The sequence below is a fragment of the Polyodon spathula genome, chromosome 60, assembly GCF_017654505.1.
Source record: "Polyodon spathula isolate WHYD16114869_AA chromosome 60, ASM1765450v1, whole genome shotgun sequence".
NCBI classification, from domain to species: Eukaryota; Metazoa; Chordata; class Actinopteri; order Acipenseriformes; family Polyodontidae; genus Polyodon; species Polyodon spathula.
The window spans coordinates 587,772-604,085 of NC_054593.1; the positions used below are offsets into that span (position 1 = coordinate 587,772).

The 16,314-nt window shown below is 40.1% G+C and overlaps 1 protein-coding gene across 5 annotated transcripts in view; it reads right to left on the reverse strand.

Annotated features, from left to right (window-relative positions):
* Positions 1-16,314, reverse strand: part of LOC121307890 (NACHT, LRR and PYD domains-containing protein 3-like) — a 55,572-nt gene extending 39,258 nt beyond the window's left edge. For 3 of the 5 annotated variants that reach the window (XM_041240210.1, XM_041240207.1, XM_041240211.1), the window contains exons 1-5: positions 16,243-16,314; positions 11,285-11,444; positions 6,988-7,291; positions 4,875-4,934; positions 1,642-3,412 (exon numbers count right to left, since the gene is read on the reverse strand). In XM_041240210.1, the coding sequence (XP_041096144.1) occupies positions 1,642-3,412; positions 4,875-4,934; positions 6,988-7,261 (2,105 nt within the window). In that variant the 5' untranslated portion in view covers positions 7,262-7,291; positions 11,285-11,444; positions 16,243-16,314. The remainder of the gene's footprint in view (positions 1-1,641; positions 3,413-4,874; positions 4,935-6,987; positions 7,292-11,284; positions 11,445-16,242) is intronic. The other 2 variants (XM_041240209.1, XM_041240208.1) reach the window with 2 other exon arrangements.

Here is a 16,314-nt window from a genome sequence, read left to right on the forward strand (position 1 = left end):
CAAGAACATTAATTCTCTTCTTGTTCAACCACTCCAGTGTGGCTTTGGCATTTGTGCTTCAGGTCATTGTCCTGCTGAAGTGTGAATTTCCTCCCCAGTCTTGACTGACTCAAACAGGTTTTCCTCAAGGATTCACCTGTACTTTGCACCAACCATTCTCTCCTCTATCCTGACAAACTTACCAGTCCCTGCTGAAGAGAAGCATCCCCATAACATGATGCTGCCACCACCATGCTTGACAGTTGGTATTGTGTTGACTGGGTGATGTGTGGTGTTGGGCTTGCGCCAGATGTAACGCTTGGAATTTAAACCTAAATGTTCAATCTTTGTCTCGTATGGCCACACAACCTTTTTCCACGTCTGCAGTATCATCTGCATGCTTTTTCGCAAACTCCATATGTGCTTTAAGATGAAGCTTTTTGAGTAATTGCTTCTTTCTTGCCACCCGTCCATACAGGCCAGCTTTGAGCAGGGACCGGCTTATTGTTGTTGTGTAAAAACTGACTCCCATCTCAGACACAGAATTTTGCAGATCTCTCAAGGTCATTGTTGGCTTCAGAGTGACATCCCAAACCAGTTTCCTGCTTGCCCGGCTGCTCCGTTTGGGAGGGCGACCTGATCTGGGTAGTGTCTGGGTGGTATGATGCATCTTCCACTTCTTAATGATGGACTTCACTGTACCGAGAGGGATAATCAGTTCCTTTGAAATGTTATTGTATCCTTCTCCTGCTCTGCCTCTCTACCACTTTATCCCTGACTTGTTTTGAAAGCTCTTTAGGAGACTGTGTGGTCCAGCGGTTAAAGAAACAGGCTTGTAATCAGAAGGTACCTGGTTCACATCCCAGCTCAGCCACTAACTCATTGTGTGACCCCGAGCAAGTCACTGAACCTCCTTGTGCTCCGTCTTTCAGGTGAGACGTTCTTGTAAGTGACTTTTGCTGTGTATTGTTCCTTGACAACAAAGGACAAGTTCTCCATGTAATCGTACATGTCTCAGAGGGATAATATTTTTTGCGATTGCTAGAATAAATGTATTATTATGTAATGTATAAATAATCTTGATATGTTAACAAATCACAGTACATCAGTACAACTAGCATAGGGTTTACTATTGTATTGTAGCAAATTGCACTGTATTGTTATATGAATGAGGGAATTTTACAAAATAGGATGAAAGTTTCTCAAAGGCATAGAAAATCTGTTTGTTTTTAAAACACAAAAGTTGATTTCACCCATTCTCTGCTTGAATCAAAAACTAAAAAACAGGTAAATTCACTCAAAAATGAACACTGATATTAATCACTGATTTGGGGGGAAAAAAATCCAATAGTAGCAAGCCTAATAGGAATTCAGATTAATAATTATACCAGCCTTCAAAGGACATCATTTTACACCCTACCATTACTGAGATATTAATGGGTGAAAAACCATAGTTTAAAATACAAACTAATTTGAAACCTATTGTGTCATCATAATGGAATACTCACATAATGTTTATTCAATTTACAATTTTTTTAAGTGAGATATCATACTTGCACAAGTCATGCTTTTTTTCCCTAGATGTGATCATTAGTAAATCATTTTATGGAAATATATTGTCAAGTATTTAACACCTACATTATAATTTACAATAATACTTACAGCAATCTTCTGTGTAATCTTGCAACTGGCATCAATCTCTGCAGACCTTCATTTGGTAGTGCGTGATGACTCAAGTCTAGTGTATCCAATTCAGCTTCTGATGTTTGTAAGACATAGGCAAGCGCTGAGTAATGTGATGGAGAAAGGGTCTGTCGTGAAAGATTTCCTGAGGTTAAGGACACCTTGATCTCTGCAGCAAGAGAATTGTCATTCAGTTCACTTAAACAGTGAAAGAGATTGATACTTCTTTCTGGAGAGAGATTTGCCTTAATCAGCTGTTTAATGTACTTGACTGTTTTTTGGATGCCCTTTGAATTGTCTTTTGTCTTTAATAAAAGGCCTTTCAAAAGCTTTTGGTTGCTTTCCATCCCAAGGCCTAAGAGGAACCTGACCAAAAGATCTAGGTGACCATTTCTGCTCTCGGTAGCTTTGTTCAATGCAAGTTTATAAACATCATATAACTGTCTTCCAAACAGACCAAAGAATGTATCCTTTGGCGATTGCGTCAATAGATTGCGATTTTTGTTTTGAAATGATGTGAAAACATACAGAGCTGCAAAAAACTCCTGGACTGTCAGGTGTACAAAGGAATACACACTCTCTCTAACTGCTGAATGTTCTTTGAATATTTCTCTGCAAACCCCAGAATAAACCGATGACTGTTTTATATCAATGCCACATTCTCTTAGGTCCGCTTCATAAAAGATGAGATTGTTTCTTTCTAGGTTAAGAAAGGCCAACTTCCCCAAATTAAGAATGGCTTCTTGATTTTGTTTCAGTAGTTCTTCTTTGTTTTCCTCTTTATCGTTCTGTAAAGTCAGCAGGACAAGCAGGAAGTGTGTGTACACTTCTGTCAGGGTTCTGGGTATGTTCTCATTGCCATTTTTACCCAATATGTGTCCAAGAACAGTGGCTATAATCCAGCAAAAAGCCGGAACATAGCACATTACATGAAGGCTCCTTAATGTCCTCATGTGTGAGATGATCTTTTCTGCCAGAATTTGATCTTCGAATTTCTTCCTGAAGTACTCTTCCTTCTCCTGATCTTCAAAGCCTTGTATCTCAGTCACTCTGCTAATTTGTCGAGATGGAATACGACCTGTTGCTGCAGGCCTAGAAGTTATCCAAAGAGTGGCAGAGGGAAGTACATTTCCCTTTATAAGATTTATCAGCACATCATCCAAGACAGTTGACTTTTTCTCATCACACATCTTCTTACAGTTTGTAAAATCTAATTTAAGTCTGCTTTCATCCAGACCATCAAAGATGAACAGGACTTTTGAGCCAGCCGATAAAACATCTTCATACTCTCTCATGTGCGGATAATCCTGCTGAATAAGTTCCACCAGACTAATTTCTTCCTTTATCAAGCTGAGTTCACGGAATGGAAAAACGAATAGAAAATCAAATCCGTGGTCGTTACTGCCTGTCGCCCAGTCAAGAATGAACTTCTGAAGATAGAAGGTTTTCCCAATGCCAGCGATCCCCTTGGTTAGAACAGTCCTTATTCGGGGATTCTTCTCACTTGGTTTGAAAATGTCATTGCATTTGATGGGTTGAACTTGTGATCTTGCTTTTTTGGACACTGCCATAATCTCTCTGACCTCGTGGTGGTAGTTCAGCTCTCCAGATTCGCCCTCTGTTATGTGCACTTTGGTAAACACTGTGTTCAGTAGAAGTTGCTCGCCAGGTTTAGCAATACATTCGGATACACATTCAAACTTGTCTTTTAGGAAGGATTTGTGGATGTTTTTCAGTTTTTGTAAGGCAACTGAAAACAAATAAAAAATGTTAGTTGTCTATTCATTTGAATGTTTAGATCACGTGTTAATACTGATTGCTCACAGGGTTAATATTCATTCCTGTAGGTATTGGGTGGTGAATCTAAAAACAATTTAACGCTTTTAGGATTTCAAATTTAAATCACTCTGTGTTTGTGAATGCAATGTGGTTGTCTTTTTTTTTTTTTTTTTTTTTTTTTTTTTTTTTTTTAAACAGACAGTAATTTAAATTTGAAATCCTAAAAGCATCAAATTTACGCCTGTCGTGGTTCTAGTGTTAAGATGTGGGTGTTTTCTGAGGTGTGTGTTCTACATTAAGAACAAAAAATGAAAAACAACAGAACTACTGTGTAAACAGATGTACTTACACAACTGTAAAACCCAAATCAACTTTCTGTTCATAAAAAGAAAATATAACACAACTTCCATATGTCAGCTCCTATTGCATTGAGTGTAGCTGTAGCCTGCCTGCTGTGTGTCTTCTTACTGTACTGCTCTACGTTTTTACTTGTTGTATTTATTAATAACTTGCATTTCTCATACTCTTGTAAGTCACTTTGGATAAAGGCGTCAGCTAAAGTTTAAAGCTCTGTGTTGCACATTAGCTGGTGTGTTTAAAGCTCTGTGTTCTAGATAAGCTGGTGTGTTTGAAGCTCTGTGTTCTAGATAAGCTGGTGTGTTTGAAGCTCTGTGTTCTAGATAAGCTGGTGTGTTTGAAGCTCTGTGTTCTAGATAAGCTGGTGTGTTTGAAGCGTGTTCTAGATTAGCTGGTGTGTTTGAAGCTCTGTGTTCTAGATAAGCTGGTGTGTTTGAAGCTCCGTGTTCTAGATTAGCTGATGTGTTTGAAGCTCCGTGTTCTAGATTAGCTGGTGTGTTTAAAGCTCTGTGTTCTAGATAAGCTGGTGTGTTTGAAGCTCTGTGTTCTAGATAAGCTGGTGTGTTTAAAGCTCTGTGTTCTAGATAAGCTGGTGTGTTTGAAGCTCTGTGTTCTAGATTAGCTGGTGTGTTTAAGCTGGTGTGTTTGAAGCTCTGTGTTCTAGATAAAGCTGTGTTCTAGATAAGCTGGTGTGAAGCTCTGTGTTCTAGATAAGCTGGTGTGTTTGAAGCTCTGTGTTCTAGATAAGCTGGTGTGTTTGAAGCTCTGTGTTCTAGATAAGCTGGTGTGTTTGAAGCTCCGTGTTCTAGATTAGCTGATGTGTGTTTAGAAGCTTGAAGCTCTGTGTTCTAGATAAGCTGGTGTGTTTGAAGCTCCGTGTTTAGCTGATGTGTTTGAAGCTCCGTGTTCTAGATTAGCTGGTGTGTTTAAAGCTTGGTGTTCTATATTACTATTACTGGTGTGTTTAGAGCTTTAGTTGGTGCAAATATTGCACTTCAGTTGGTGCAATGTGCAAGTCGCTTTGGATAAAAGCATTTGCTAAATGACTACTATGACTACTACTACTGGAAACTTACCTGGCAGTCTGCCTGTGGTTTCCGGAATGCCAGAGATGATGGTCTGTGCAGTTTCATTGACTGTGAAAATAGTTACTGTTTCAATGAACTGGAAAATGAACTGGAAACTGTGGCAGAGCAGAAGAAAGCCCTGCACATAAACAGGGGCATGGCTAAGCCCTGATGATTTTAAACTATTAGGATTTCAAATGTATTTGTTTTGTATTATTGCTATGATTTACTGGTTGTTTATTTTAGAATGGGGTACAGAAGATGTATTTATTTTTGTTGGAGAACATACTTTGTTGAAGTATTGCATAGCAGTTTGCTAAGCATGTAGACTGACAGAGTTATAGTCGTGTTATTTTCTGAAAAGCGATTGACATTGGAGATGGCAAACTGTTAATTTCAGTACTGCATGCAGTACTGCTGTGTTGGAAACCATGGACCAGGAATGAATAGCAGTCTGTGATGCAAGCAAACTTTCGAGTTGTATACTTACTACAGACTCTATGCAAGGCTCCCAGGCACTTTAAAGCTGATAGCAATATTACTGGACTCAAAGGATCCCAAGTAGGGAAAAGTCACAGAGGATTCACTCTAAAGAGATAACAGAGCTTGAGCCAGAAGGGGCCCCAGAGCTTTACACATAACTTGATAAGAAACCTGGCGTAAACCATACATTATTGGACAGTCAGGAAGGTTATTGTGAGTTCAGAGTTAGACACACACACACTATTTCTATACACATGACATTGCCCACGAACCCTGAAATGGGAATAAATCAGTCGGGTGTATCTCGGGTGATTGGCCCATGGCCATGACTGGGGTGTTGAAGATCTGGGCTTTGCTATAAAAATGTATTGCAGTGTGATCTCTGACTCCAGGATGCTACAAGCTGCTGTGAGTTATCAGAACAGATACACATGCAGTCTGCTTTTAATAATCATCCGTAACTAACTAATTACATCTGTTCGAGAGAAGAAGGGATCTGGACTCCTGATCGGAGGTTCATGGGTTCAAATCCCAGATGAGACACTGCTGCTGTACCCTTGGGCAAGGTACTTTGCCCAGATTGCATAAACGGGTACCATAATTTGTATGTAAAAATAACTAATTGTGTCAGCCAAATAAAATGTAATAAAAATAATAATAGCTCTCAAGGGCAGTGCTTAACTCATCAAGTACAAAATACATTGTTCTTTGAACAATAAAAATCAGAACACAATCTGGATTTATATAATCTGATGCACTCTAAATCAATATTTCTTCACAGAAAACTTTTGAATCTTATAAAAGTGTAAATTTACATATTTACAACATATTTCTAGTGTCCTATTTTGAGGACAGTTAAAGACGCTCTTGTAATCGGAACACTGAAATTTCACACCGGCTATGAAGCTCAACACACAGAATATGGAGCTTTATCCTCACTGCAAAAAAACAAGAAATTGGTCATTTTTAGGCTTTAATTTCTTATTTTATATTGAGGCACCATAAAAGCATCTGAAGGGCTGCATGTGCAGAATTAACAGTGACATGTGAACTTTGTGCAGAGAAAATGTTACTAACAGGTAGTCTTTCAAATGAGGACAATGGTCCCTAATGGGTTGAACCATAGCCAATTCTTCAATTTCATAAAAGACATCAACCCAAATTTTAGAATGCAAACAAATGCAATGTGTAATCTCAAAAGTGCTTGCCATTTTTTGTTTGTCGAGAATTTCATAGGGGTCCCTTTAGCAACCTTTGCGGAACCCCAAAGGTCGTCGGACCCTCAGTTTGAGAACCAATGCACTACACTACACTGACCACAGGTGCAATCTGGTGAGTGGTGTGCCTGTGCTAGATGTTGTTATTATCAATAACAATAAAACAAATATTTCCCATCATGGGAATTTTTATTAGGTTGTCTGAAAGTATAGCCTATAATCAAACATGGCACTGTAATATTAAGGTAATATATATATTATATATATATATGAGTGAAATTAAACAGCTTTCTTCTTTATTCTTTCAATCACAGGAAATGCTGTTTTAGTTAGTTTTCAACTTGCTTTTTGAGCCTGTCAGTGTGAACAAGCATTTGCCCTCAAGATGAAGCAGAACCCCAGTTTAATAGATCTGTACTTACCCTTGTGCACCTCGCTCTTCAGTGTCTCTGCAAGATCATTCTGGTGGATTCCAGTCAGGGTTTTAGCTGCAACCTCCACAGCATAATCATCACCATAGAACTCAACCATCTTGCGCACTACGTCAATCTTATCAGCAGTTTCCAAAAAGCTTTTGGGAATGTTTTTAAATCCTTCTCTCAGTTCCACATCCTCCAGTTTAAATTTAAATCTTTTGTAAGGGTCTTCATATAAATCTTCTAGCACACAAAGGAGGAGATCCTTTCTTGTAGCCATTGTATACGTTTGTGAAGAAAACTATTTCATCTGAAAATGTTTTAAAAAAATAAATAAGGTTAGCAAAGTTTTATAGGCCATCCTAAAACATTTTCTAAAAACTTGGTCCCACACTTAATGCCAAAACACCACAGAGCATTAACCCTGACATGCCTGTTGTCCTACATACAGGTTACTCAGACATGATACTTAATAAATACTTAATAATTATAAAGGGCAGGGTTAAATAAGTGAGTCTCATTGCTAAACCCACACCGAGTAAGAAACCACACTGCTGTTACTGGTGAAGAACGCTGATAACGCTGCTCAATGCGAAAAAAATAAATAAATCTATTGATTTATTCAACCAGTAGGAATGAAAATTGAGGGGTTGGGAGTGGTTATGATCTGTCATTTACCTACAGACGCTTTTACACAAAGCAGCTTACAGAGACTAGGGGTTAACTTAGGCATCAACAACTGTTGCTGCTGCTCTTCAAATAGGAATGACGGAGCACAAAGAGGTGAAGAGACTTGCTCCGAGTCACATATAGCGAGTTAGCGGCTGAGCCGGGATTTGACCCGGGAACCTCCTGGTATCAAGCCCCTTTCTCACTGCGTTTCCAACATTTTAACTATTAGAAATATTAGAAAAGAACATTTTCATCATTATCAATGACAGTGACAGTGCCTGTGACAGTATCAGTGACTGACTTTGACAGTATCAGATGACAGTGCCTGTGACAGTGACTGTGACAGTATCAGATGACAGTGCCTGTGACAGTATCAGTGACAGTGCCTGTGACAGTGACTGTGACAGTATCAGTGACAGTGCCTGTGACAGTGTCAGTGACAGTGCCTGTGACAGTGTCAGGGACAGTGCCTGTGACAGTATCAGGGACAGTGTCTGTGACAGTATCAGGGACAGTGTCTGTGACAGTATCAGGGACAGTGTCTGTGACACTGACAGTATCAGGGACAGTGTCTGTGACAGTATCAGGGACAGTGTCTGTGACAGTATCAGGGACAGTGTCTGTGACAGTATCAGGGACAGTGTCTGTGACAGTATCAGGGACAGTGTCTGTGACACTGACAGTATCAGTGACAGTGCCTGTGACAGTATCAGGGACAGTGTCTGTGACAGTATCAGGGACAGTGTCTGTGACAGTAGGGACAGTGCCTGTGACAGTCAGGGACAGTGTCTGTGACAGTATCAGGGACAGTGTCTGTGACACTGACAGTATCAGTGACAGTGCCTGTGACAATGCCTGTGACAGTGCCTGTGACAGTATCAGGGACAGTGTCTGTGACAGTGGCTGAGATGTATATGTTAATATTATAGTTCATACCCCAATTCAGTTCAAGCTCATTTTGAACACTTGCGAGTGAATCTCTTACATCTTCTTAATCCTTGTATCATGTGGCACGTCATACCTTTCTCAATAAATCATGATTTACTTACATTATATAATAGCACAAACACATTTTTAATGGGAAAATTAAAAGCATCGCCACCTTGTCACTATGGAAACTGAAAAATTCTACTTTTGCGCATGGGGTGCAAATGTTTACTCTGAATTCTTAAATTGCTAGATAAACACAATGAATAAAAAAATATATTTTATAACCCTATAGATGCTTTGCTCATAATAAAACAAAACATTTTCACAGAATACCTGAACAGTGCAAAGAAAACTCATTTGAACCTGACCCCCCGACTCCCCCACACTACATGGACTCTTCCAAACTGCCAGCTGCATAAAAAGTTTAATAATTTAGTATGGAGTTGAATTGGCAAATTCCATGCATCAAATGCCACGTTGCTCATATTACACTATTTACTGCTACCAGCAAATGAATGTAGTTATCTAAAGTTATGATGAGCAAGAAGTGAAACTTTTTAAATTATCACAAAAAACTTGCTTTCACTGAATTAGGGGATTAACTATAATGACAATATCAGTGATATTCCTAGAAATATGAATGACTACATCAATTACAGTGACAGTAATACGAGTTTGTCAATTGATTTTTAACCAGACAGTAAGAAAATGTTCTGTACTTTTCCTTACAACCTCTACACAGTCCACATTATCTCTCATTGTGTCTAATGCAAAATAAACATGTCTACAATTCTAGATCAGGCTTCTAACATTATTTAGTGTCGTCTTGATAAGAAATTGCGACACTACAAGAGAAAAAGAATTCTGACACATCTGGGTTAAAGCAGCAGATGACAAGTACTTCATTACACAAATCACAAGCGCCACACAGATCTACACACTGAGATAAAAACAGTCTCCCAAGTCGAGTGAAATCCAACAGGTCACTTATTTTTATAATAGGATAAAAACTGTTGACAAACTGCAAAAAGTGCAAATATTTCGCTCAGTGTGTCAGTGTGATGATGGCCAAACACTGGCCAAAATGTCTGCACTTTGCACTTTTGGCCATCATATTACCATAACCCTGGTTCCCTGAAAGAGAGTGACAACCATTACTGAATGGGAAGAGCCTCTCTGACCGTCAATCACTGAGCATATATAAAAAAAGCTGCCTATCAGGGCCCTGCTGTGAGGGGGAAGTCCCGCCCACCTCCTGTTGAAGAGGGACAAACTCACAGTAGCACAATGCAATTTTCTTTCAAAAACAGAGCTCAGCTGAGGACACGACCGCGAATGGTAATGGTTGTCATTCTCTTTTCAGGAAACCTGAGTTATGGTAATAACCTAACGTTCCCTTCAATTCGAATGACAATCATTACCAAAGCTGTACCAAAGCTGTCGTGGCTCCAGATTACAGACAGTACAGCCCCATGGCGATAGCAACAGAGCCCACGTGACGCCTAAGGGCATGCCGCCTGCAACACCCTAGAGCCCAGAGAGGGTCTTGTTCGGTTTGTAACATCAAGGCGTTAAAAACGCGCAAATATCTGACTACCTGTCCATGTAGCAGCACTGCATAACTCATCTAAGGAGGTGCCATGAGGGAAAGCCCATGAAGTTGCCTGGCCCCTGGTAGAATGGGCCGTAATGTCTCCAGGTAACGGGGAGTCCGTCTGTTCATATGCCAAGCGTATCACATCTGTCACCCAGTGCGCTAGACGTTGCTTCGATAGGGCCTGACCTCTAAAGTGGGACCCATAGCAGACAAACAGCTGGTTGGACTGTCTCCAGGACGCTGTCCTATCCAAATAACAGCGCAGAGCCCGAACTGGGCATAGCGTGTGTTGTCTACGGTCCTCCTCTGACTCGTGCGGCGTGATGGTTACGTACCCTCGGGAGGCGGGACCGTGGAGGTCACTGGGGGAAGGGGGCCTTTCGGCGGCTTTGATATAGGAGCTCAGTGACACCTACCAATAGGAAGGAGGGTATCCCATAACGATGTTTGGTGGCAATCTTCAAATTGAAAGGATATGGGCATTTCACCAGTAACAACAGTCTAGTTTCTTACTCTGTGTTTCAGAAAGCGCCGAACATGCAGCGGCACTCAAGTGTCATTCCGAGTGAAGTATTTAAAGGCCAATTTATAGAGGACCGCGCAGAAGCACGATGAAACATAGTGCTGTGTCTTGTAGTACATTCTATTTTGTAAATAAATATGTTTATAATTTCTTTATAATCTGCAAATGGTACTGATATCGACCTAATAATGCATAAGGATGAGGTTTTAAAAAGAAAACATTAGATTTAACTGTAACCCACATTATTTCAAACAATGGGTGACAGTAAAATAACATTTAAAACAACAACCAACAGGTCTAGTGAGTTACCACACCCCACACCCCAGTACAGCAAGCACTGTATTTCACCTACTGTCCCATTGCAGCCCTCGCTCGTCTCGGCACAATAAAAGAGTTTGTTTTGAAGCTTTTCCTCTCTGTCTAAACGCAAACTCTGCTTTCAAGCACATCAAAAGTTACTGATTGAAACGGCAGTTATGCTTTCACCAACTGTAAGAAATTTGGCACGTCAAAACTTGAATTTCTTTATTTATAATACTACCTGTTGCTCTTTTTGACAAATAACACCATTGTTTACTCACCGTTAGGAATGGGCTGTAATTCTCACACTGAAATCTAAACAAAACAGTAAGTAGCTGTGTAAAGCGTTTGCCGTGTGCGTCCTTCTTGCTGAGACGAAGCTTCTGTTACTTGCAGCTGAACCCATCTCCTATCCCCAGCTAAATTTCACCAAGATAGAAACTGAAAAGTACAAACAGAAAGTGGATTTGTAGCTGACATGCTAATTGCACTTTGCCTTTTTTAACTTTTTTAATTTAAAATCTATATGTGACATGACGTTCTGAGATTTCTATGGTAGCATTAAAGTAGGTTGAACCTGCCGACCGCGGTGTCAGGAGACAGTGCCTCACTTTCCTGCAGACACTTCAAATCCAGGCTGGTAACTCGGGGGTGGCATCTGGCCTTACTAAAGGTTTCATGACTGACATGCAGAGATGTTAACACTTCTACTGTTAAAATATGTATTTAGTCCAGCTCTCAGTGTTATAAAACTAGAGACTAAATATTGGTCGCTTGTTGAACTTCTTGCATTGGCATAAAATCCCCTTAAATGTCGTTGAGATTTTTTTTACTTATTTCCATATTTTTCCATATATTGAATCCATATTTTTTTCTTTAAACCAGTCTTTAAGTACATTAGCAGCCCAGGCTGTAGTTTTTCTTAGCGTTTTTTTCAATCTTTGTTTTCTTCTATTTCATTTAGCTGTTCCTCATCTACTGTGTCTACTTTTGAAGGTGCACGCACTTTGTTTTTTTGTTTTTTTCAGGTGTACTGCTGTCGTCACTCAGAAAGTTGGTTTTGTACCAGTTATCTGTTTCATCCCCAAATATATTAAAGGAAATAGGTGGAATGTCACTCATTTTTGGCAGTGGCTTTGGAACTAATAACAAATAAAATGGCAGGTTGTAATGGAATTTAGAATGCAGTGGTGTGTAGTGTCTCATTAGTACACAAGCGGTGCAATATATAGATATATATATATATTTTGTGTGTGTGTGTGTGTGTGTATACAGTGCCTTTCAAAAGTATTCAGACCCCTGACTAATTCTCTCATACTACTGAATTACAAATGGTACATTGAAATTTCTTTCTGTTCGATGTTCGTTGTTCAGGTTGGTTGGACGACGCTTGTGGACCGCAATTTTCAAATAGTGCCACAGATTCTCAATGGGATTGAGATCAGGACTTTGACTGGGCCACTGTAGGACATTCACTTTTTTGTTCTTGAGCCACTCCAGTGTTGCTTTGGTCTTGTGCTTGGGATCATTGTCCTGCTGAAAGGTGAATTTCCTCCCAAGCTTCAGTTTTTTAGCGGACTGAAGCAGATTCTCTTGAAGTATTTTCCTGTATTTTGCTCCATCCATGCTTTTCAATTATAACAAGATGCCCAGTCCCTGCTGATGAGAAGCATCCCCACAGCATGATGCTGCCACCACCATACTTCACTGTAGGGATGGTGTGTCTTGAGGCATGGGCAGTGTTAGGTTTGCGCCACACATAGCGCTTTGAGTTCTGGCCAAAAAGCTCTATCTTGGTCTCATCTGACCACAAAACCTTTTTCCACATCGCAGCTGGGTCTCTATCATGCTTTCTGGCAAACTTCAGACGTGCTTTCAGATGGTACTTTTTGAGTAACGGCTTCTTTCTTGCCACCCTCCCATACAGGCCAGTTTTATGCAGAGCTCTTGATATGGTTAACTGGTGCACCATTACTCCACTCCCAGCCATTGAACTCTGTAGCTCCTTCAAAGTGATTGTTGGCCTCTCTGTGGCTTCTCTCACAAGTCTCCTTCTTGTCTGAGTGCTGAGTTTTGAGGGACGGCCTTTTCTTGGCAGTGCCTGGGTGGTGTGATGCAGCTTCCACTTCCTGATTATTGATCCAACTGTGCTCACTGGGATATCCAAATACTTGGATATTATTTTGTACCCTTCCCCTAATCTATGCATTTGTATTACTTTATCTCTAAATTCTGTAGAATGCTCTTTGGTCTTCATTTTCCTTCAGATTCACAGCCTTACCAATGATCCTTCAACAGTGGGGTTTTTATCCAGAAAATGTGACAGGAACTTTAATGGTTCACAGGTGGAGGCCAATGGTAAGGTAATTGTGTCCTCGTTAGGGCAATTTCTTTCATCGGTGCAAACTGGGAGCTTCCACAGCACAGGGGTTGAATACTTATACAAGCAAGATATTTCAGTTTTTTATTTTTCTTAAAAATATTTCCCAACATAAAACCAATGTCACCTTACAATAATTGATTCTGAGTTTAAGTGTTGTAAAATAAAATATCAAACGGAACGAAATTTCAATTTACCATTTATAATTCAGTAATATGAGAGAATTGGTCAGGGGTCTGAATACTTTTGCAAGGCACTGTGTGTGTGTGTATATATATATATATGTATATATATATATATATATATATATATATATATATATACCCCATATATATATTCTAGAAATTTGTAGAAAAATTAACACATACACACACACCCCCCTTGTAATACACATTAGCTCAATATACAGTGCCTATAGAAAGTCTACACCCCTGGAAAAAAATCCTCATTTCAAAATTTTCACCCTTTTGTTGCCTTATAGCCTGGAATTAAAATGCATTAAAATAGTTTTTTTTTTTTCATTTATCTACACATCCTACCCCACAACTTCCAAGTGAAAAAATATTCTAGAAATTTGTAGAAAATTAATTAAAAATAAAAACTGAAATAGCTTGGTTTGAGAAGTGTCCACCCCCCTTGTAATAGCAATCCTAAATTAGCTCAGGTGTAACCAATCACCTTCAAAATCACACACCAAGTTACGTGGCCTCCATCTGTGTTAAATTGTAGTGATTCACATGATTTCAGGATAAATTCAGACTGGTCAAAGTGTGCCATGTCACAATAATATCCCAAGCACTTCACAAATCTGGCCTGTATGGTAGGGTGTCAAGAAGGAAGGCATTACTCAAGAAAGCCCACCTTCAATCCCGTTTGAAGTATGCAAAAAAAAAAAAAAAAAAACTGTAGCCATGCAAACAGTTTTGTGGTCTGACGAACGTTTTTTGTGGTAACACCTATCACATCATAGTTAAAAAAGTTCTAGAATTTTGTTTTCTGAACTTTTTGGCCTAAATGCAAAGCGTGATGTTTGGCGCAAACCCAACACAGCGTCTATACAGATAGTCCTCGTTGTAAATGTGGTCCAATGATCCCTTACTGTGAAGCATGGTGGTGCGGGTAGCAGAAAATACCACAGTTTTGGTTTTCTCATTTCCTTCCTAGCTCTCTGAATTTGTTTTGTCAGGGATTTTCGTCATCGGCAATGTTGTTTGGACCGATGTGGACACTTGACAGTCGTCTCCTGTTCGCTAGGGACTAGGGCACTTGACAGGATTGAAAGGAAAATGAATGGCGCAAAGTACGGAAGAGTCCTTCGAGGAAAACCTGCTGCCCTCTGCAAGAAAGCTGAAACTGGGACGGAAGTTCACCTTTCAGCATGACAACGACCCAAAGCACACAGCCAAAGCTACACTGGAGTGGCTAAGGAACTAGACTAGTTCCCGTCCCATTTAAATGCAGTCCATCCCGTCTCTACAGCTAGTCCTCGTTGTAGAAATGGTCCAATGTCACGCTAGGTGAAGACTTCCTTGTTTGCACAAAAAGGTAAGTTTTCAGTGATGTGCTAGACCGAGGCTCCCGGAAGGCAGCACACTGTTGTAGTAGGCGGTCCAAACTGCGAACTGAACTTGCTTTGTTTCTCAATAAGGTTCCCCAACAATCATGAACTCCCTTCTTTTTACTGTCTTGTTTGGATGTAGTTCCTTTCATTCTCTTGTTGTTGGTACTGCTCATCAAAATTCTGAAGTGACTAAAATCTGTTGGCTGTTTCGATTTCTTGGTTGTGTTTGTGCCTACCTGAAAGCTGTTCTGTCAGTCAGAGCCCCGACCTAAATCCAATCGAAAACCTGTGACGCAACTTGAAGATTGCTGTCCATCAACGCTCCCCAAGGAACTTGACAAAGCTTGAACAGTTTTGTAATGAAGAAGTGTCAAATATTGCCAAATCTAGGTGTGCAAAGTTGGTAGAGACCTATCCCAACAGATTCACAGCTGTAATTGCTGCTAATGGTGCTTCCACCAAGTTAACTCAGGGGGGTGGAGACTTATCCTATTATGATCTTTCAGTTTTGTATTTAATATACAACTTTTTTTTTTCCACTGACACAACAAAATGTGAAAACAGTTCAAGGGGGTGTAGACTTTCTATACCATGTTTTTAACACTCTCATATATTACGTGTTTAAATGGTAAAAGCTCATCTTTTTTTGTACAATTCTGGTCAGGTGACAATAGAAAATAAGAAATAGACGAATTCGTATGATCTGCAATAAATACACCCGATGTTTAACTTTTAAATTATGATCGTGTTACTATATACAGTTATTTTAACAGCTTCAGAATCACCACAGCGTCAATGAATTGAAGAAAGCAAAGCCTCAGTGTATCCCCTGTGTTAATCTGCTAACCCTGCTTGACACGCAGCACATTGCGATCGTATAAGAAAGCAGCGGTCATTGTGTTGTTATTATTATGAACCACGCCGCTGCTCGCACAGTACTGGACACCTGACAGTGCAGCAGAATGCAGTTCCTGTACCGCGTTACAAACGGGACGCGCTGCACAGAGCGGTACAGACTGTGCAATTAAAATCTCCTGCAGCGCTACAGACGAGCCGCCGATCCTCACCTCTGATTAACAAGACCTGAATATAAACCCGATCTGAACTCGGTCTGTTTCAAAGAGCGCTCAGAGCGCCGGAGAGTCTGCGGGCAGGTTTAATAATAATGAATGAGCCCCGTGTCTGCTCGAGTCTCGCATCAAACCCGCCCTCCTCGATACAATACAAACACATTACACCCCCCCGTACCACACACGGGGTTTCCAGCGGGTGTAGAGAATTCAATTTCAATAACTCACCTCTCTCTTTCTCTCTCTATCTTCTAATTCCGCTTGTCTTTTTCTCTAAGCAGCACAAACAATAACATTTCC